At 37.3% G+C, this 6,127-nt stretch overlaps 1 protein-coding gene across 1 annotated transcript; it reads left to right on the top strand.

Annotated features, from left to right (window-relative positions):
- LOC101615110 (olfactory receptor 51B2-like) lies at positions 1–936 on the top strand. Its single transcript, XM_004650735.2, has one exon. It carries the CDS (start codon positions 1–3, stop codon positions 934–936), a length of 936 nt encoding a protein of 311 aa, XP_004650792.2.
- Positions 937–6,127: the final 5,191 nt, after the last annotated feature.

The raw sequence follows: 6,127 nt of genomic DNA, 5'->3' as shown, positions 1-6,127 counted from the left end.
ATGTGGCCCAATGGCAGTGCTGCTCCCTTCCTGCTGACTGGCTTCCCGGGGCTGGAGGCCTCTCATCACTGGGTCTCCATCCCCTTCTTTGTCATCTACGTCTCTGTGCTTCTGGGAAACGGCACACTGCTCTACCTCATCAAGGATGACCACCACCTCCATGGACCCATGTACTATTTCCTTGCCATGCTGGCGGGCACAGACCTCACAGTCACGCTGACCACAATGCCTACTGTAATGGGGGTCTTGTGGGTGAATCACAGAGAGATCCGACCTGGGGCCTGCTTCATACAGGCCTACATCATTCATTCCCTTTCCATTGTAGAATCGGGGGTCTTGCTGGCCATGTCCTATGATCGTTTTATTGCCATTTGCGCGCCTCTGAGATACAACTCTGTCCTTACGAATTCCAGGGTGATAAAAATAGGTCTTGGCGTGGCACTGAGAGGCTTTTTATCTCTTATTCCCCCAATCGTGCCTCTCTTTTGGTTCCCATACTGCCGATCCCATGTCCTTTCGCATGCCTTCTGCCTCCACCAGGATGTCATGAAGCTCGCCTGTGCTGATATCACACTTAACCGCTTGTACCCAGTTGTTCTGGTTGCCTTAACTTTCTTCTTAGATGCTCTGATCATTGTCTTTTCTTACGTCCTGATTCTCAAGACGGTTATGGGCATTGCCTCTGGCGAGGAGCGAGCGAAGGCCCTCAACACTTGTGCCTCCCACATTAGCTGTGTCTTGGTGTTTTACATCACTGTGATAGGCCTGACCTTCATCCACAGGTTTGGAAAACACTCCCCACATGGGGTCCATATTACTATGAGCTACGTGTACTTTCTCTTCCCTCCACTGATGAACCCCATTATCTATAGCATCAAGACCAAGCAGATCCAGAGAAGCATCATTCGCCTATTTTCTGTGTACAGCGTGGCTTGAGCCACTACTTCAGAATGGTGAGATACTGGAGATTTCTAGCATCTTGTGTAATTGGAGGCCTCAATTTTGAATGCAATTATCACTTTTCCAGCATTAGAACATTATTTTTCATAAAATGATAAGCTATCTGAAATTTTTAACATATCAATTCAACTGAAAAGTAAGATATTACATAGACATAAAATCTACATATCACATATCTATCATCATCTATCTACTGTGTACCTTTGCATCTGTCATCTATCAAGAGCAGAGAGAGAAAGACTAGGGAAGTGAAATACCACTGATTGTGGATGTGAAAAACAGATAAGCCAGTGAGCAAAGAAGACATGCCAATTCAGAGCATGTGTTTGCAAGAAATGAAGGACCTTTTCAGAAGACAAGTTGTATTCTGTCTGGGTGGGTGAACTCCAGCCTGCATTAAGAATGTATTTGCTAATACATTTGGTGGTCATATAAAGATCAGTTAAAATATGTAGATTGAATGTCATTAGTTTCCACTGTGTTTCAAAATGACTGTATTTCACAACGGGGTTTTTCTTTTGAAATGATTTAAATAGTGTGTGTGTGTGTGTGTGTGTGTGTGTGGTCAAGTCTCCCTGTGTTCTTTAATTGCTGTTCTTTAATTAGTTAGTTTCATGAGCTTCTTAATTTTTTTCTTTGTGCTTGTTCTTTGAAAATGCTGCAATGAAACTCATTACTTAGCATAAAAATTTTAAAAAAAGAACATAAATTTCCCCAAATATCCCCCCTCATTGACTTTATAAAGTTCTTCATAACCAAGTCCCGTAATGCCACCGTCCCTCCTCTCTTACCATCCCATGCTCACCACGCTCCCACAGTCCGCGTTGAACCACACTCTCCACTAGCTCCTCAAAGTATCCTGGTTTTCTCGTGTCCATGCTTCCAAACGGTTATCTTTCCATTTTACCACCTCTATTGGCTTATGACTTCTAAAAAAGTTTTCTAATATTTCTAGCTCTCCCCTAGAATCTACCAGCTTATCTCCCAATAGTATGATTTTTCCTTCAGGAATCATAAGAACCTTTAAAGAGAATATTTCATGTTCTTTCTTCCCTGAGATGCAGATGTAACACCACCAAAGATAATATTATGAGTTTTGCCTTAGTCAGTCAAAAATCTTTTGGAATTATTAAAAATCGAAAACAGGGGCAGGGCATATGGTTCAGCTAATAAGGCATTACTGGCAAAGCCAACAAGCCCAGGTTCAATTCTCCAGGACCTAAAGCCTGATGCGCAAAATGGTACCTGCAGCTAGAATCGTTTACACAGCAAGAGGCTACGATGTGCCCCTTATCATTCTCATTTTATCACTTAATCTTTCTCCCTGCTTGAAAATAAATTTTTAAAAATCTAAAAAGGAAAAATGAAAACCAAAAAACCCATTCATTTTAATTTACCTCTTTTGGAACTGTTTATTATTTTATGTCTAAGTTTTTTTCTAAAATTTGAATAGAAATATTTATGTCATATCTGTAAATGAGATTCAGACTGAAAATGTAGTTTTATATGTCTACTTTTTATTGTTATGTAATTATTGTATGAATTTAGGTGTTGCAGTACAGTATTTTGATGGGCGTATGTATAACACATGCAGAGAATGCATACGAACAGCATATTTGTCATCGTAAATTTTTTGTTTATTTTTATTTGTTTATTTGGGAGTGATAGACAGAGAAAGAGAGAGAGAGGGAGAGAGAGAATGGGTGTGCCAAGGCCTCCAGCCACTGCAAACAAACTCCAGAAGCGTGCGCCCCCTTGTGCATCTGGCTAACACGAGTCCTGAGGAATCAAGCCTTGAACCGAGGTCCTTAGGCTTCACAGGCAAGTGTTTAACCACTAAGCCATCTCTCCAGCCCTTGTCATCTTAAATTTTATCACTTGCTTGTATTGGGATCATTCAAAAATTTCTCTTATAATTACTTTATACATGAAATAAGCTATTGTTTAGTATCGTATCATATTGGCTACAGAACAGTAGCATATATTTCTCTTGTCTTTTGCACCCAGTCATCAGCTTCTCTCTTGGCCTTCATAAACAAATCTCAATTTAGATATTTTTATGATCAAATCTTTTACTACTTCATCCTTTTTAATTTTTTGGTATTTATTATCTAGTGTCTCCATTGCTCTATTGAAATTCTAAATACTTTTCAGTTTTCTTTTAGTCTTTCTATATATATATTTAAAAGTTCCTCTGTAAATTATCTTGTTAATTTTTTTCTTGGATCCTGGAGTCATACATATGAGGTCCTTTCTGATTCCAAGTTTATTTTTTCATTTCTGACACTTTTGCCTAATATTTTTTCCTTGTCATAACACAGGTTTGTTTGGAGAAAGGATACAGATTATTTCAGTCTTCACATACCCATTTCATAGAAGTAGCACAGAGATTCATTATTGGGCATTGCTGGGGCACAGATGCTGTGGGATGCAGCAATTATACAATAAAGGCAAAGCCTCACCCCAGTCATTTATTTCAAGTAATTTGTTTCAAAAATCAAATAGATATAAATTTAAAATAAACCTTGTTATTTTTCATAAAATTTAAACAAGAAATCCTTTGGGACCATGGGACTCAAAACTGGGCATATTCCGTTTTGAGGGGAAAGAAGGACTTTTTTTGAGGAAGTATTGTTTCAGAATATATATGAAAATGCATTAATAACTATTGGGTAAAATGCATATATTATGTTCACCAAACTGCCCTGTAAGCGCTGTACTTAATGTGCATATTCATATACTAACACTACTTTCACTTTTGGTTAGAGAAAGTTCTCTTTTCAAATGGTGGTGACCACTGGGATGACCCAAAAGGCAACATAGTGCTGAGAAGTGAAGGAGGAGTGCTCGGCACTGAAACATCTCTAGCCCCCACCCCCCCCAGGGCTCAGGACCCACTGAGGAAGAGATGGTGAAAAGAATGTAAGAGCCAAAGGAAGGTTAGGACTGCTTACAATGCCATTGTCCAGACAGAAATTGGCCTTGATATCCACGACCTTGCAGTGCCTAGCAATACATTTACAAGACCCTCATAATAGGAGGACAAGACAATGACATCAAAGTAAAAGAGAGAGAGAGGGTAATAGGAAGAGGGAGGGGATATGATGGAGAGTAGAGTTGTGAAGGGAAAGGGGGGAGGGGAAGGAATTATCATGGTTTATTGTCTGTAAGTATAGAAGTTGTCAAGAAAAATTATACATTAAAAAAATCAGGGCAAAACTTTTCTAAGAGGAAATCTCAGGGGGATGAGCAATAAAAGAAAGCTACTGAACAGAGCAACACAATTTCACTGACATTTTATTATCATTTGAGTATTGTGAATAAAGGAAATTTGAGGGCAATAAGAAAATACTAGAAAGATCATTAGATGAGAAGAGCTTGACAAAAAGACTTTAGCAATTCGATTTAGGAAAGTGGAGAGAGAAGGTAATGGGTAGTTATGAGACATAGTGTTGAAGTTTATTAAGATAGATATAGAAGTTTGGGGAACAGAAAAGAATTTTATAATCAACTCTTTTTTCTAACACATGGAATGAATCATCCTACTCAAATTTCAAAAACAAATATATCTTAAAATATATTTTTAAGATTTTACAGACTTCATACTAGCATGTGCATGTATGTGCAATTTTGTTTTTGCTTATGAAGTGACATACATATGAGAGTAAAATAGATGTTTAATCTTATATATAAATTTCTAATTAACTTTTTTCCCTTAACTTTCATAATATATTCAATGAATGAGAGTAATACTATTGAAATTTTAGTGCACCGAATAAATCTCTTAAGTATTGTACACACACTAGATTTTCTGGGCTCCACCTTTATGATTTCATTTGAAACTAAACATACTTCTGTTACAGTTTACAGAAATCAACTTTCTCTGCATATCATGCAAACATAAGATATGTCCTTTTCCACTTCAGCCTGGACATTGAGTCTAATCCCCCTGGTTAGGTGTGAGGCTCCACTTAGTGATTTAAAGCAAGAATATGCTTTTTCTATGTAGTGATATGGCTGACAAAAGACAGAAGAAAAAATATTTACTTTAAAATCAAATTAAGGAGAGTCAATCACACTGCTCGCTTTCTGGGTACTTAATATTCCGAAACCGTGTAGTATGAACAGTGTTCTCAAAGAAGGTTTTTATTTTTTTGCCTGGATGGAGAACCCATTTCTTTCTTTCTTTTTCTTTTTCTTTTTTTGTTTTTTCAAGGTAGGGTCTTGCTCTAGCCTTGCTGACCTGGAATTCATCAAGCAGATTCAAAGAATTGTTTGCCTCTTATCTTGGCATAGTAGGGCTTGAGCCATTAGTGTAGAATTTTAAAATCTGCATGGTTTATGACAATTGATTAGAATCAAGTCCTACTTTACACAGTCTTTTTTTAATCCTTTGAGAGTGAGAGAAAGTTTCAATTATTATATAAGGAATGAAGCTAAATTGAGCAGTGAAATCATAGTATGGCTTCAAATCAATAAATATGAGCTGTCAACTCAGTCACATCACTTCTTACGTATATTTATAGATTTCAGTTTCTTATAGTTCTGTAGCATAGGAATTTTATTCTTAGCACATAACATCTACATTTGAATGAGCCATTTATTGGCATAAGCTGTCTTGCTATAACAATGACAAAAATGCCTTGAAATCCTCTCTAATGAACAACTTGTATTTGCAATTAAAAAAAAAAAACAACTCTTACTTGCCTGAAAACCTTGATCTAAGTAATTGAATCTTTCATTTTCCTACTGGAACACTTGTAGCGGATTACAGGGATGTAGATTTCCCCATATTAAGCTTATTTTAGAATTCTGTGCATGTCAGATCAAGTGGCCAAGGTAACTAGACATCTGTGTGCCTAAGTTAAATTCACCCTACGTGCCAACTTTAACAAAATAAATAAATGGTATACAGAAAGACAGCCAACATGATGATGAACAAGAACCTTCAGAGCAACTTTGCAACATCACCACTTCCAAGACGAGCGCTGTGAAGTCATCTGTCCGTTGTCACATGCTCTGCACCCACGTGGCACACCTAGCTCAAAGAAGAGTCTCTTAGTTTTCAATGTTTTATTTCACTAAGCCCCAGAATATTTTTAGTATTCACTATAACTCACCAAATCTAGTAATTATTTTGCACTACTGAGATACTTAACAACTTAAA

The sequence above is a fragment of the Jaculus jaculus genome, chromosome 3, assembly GCF_020740685.1.
Source record: "Jaculus jaculus isolate mJacJac1 chromosome 3, mJacJac1.mat.Y.cur, whole genome shotgun sequence".
In the NCBI taxonomy this organism is placed as follows: domain Eukaryota; kingdom Metazoa; phylum Chordata; class Mammalia; order Rodentia; family Dipodidae; genus Jaculus; species Jaculus jaculus.
Note: the sequence above shows the minus strand (reverse complement) of the source record. Positions and strands in the feature narration are given on the sequence as shown.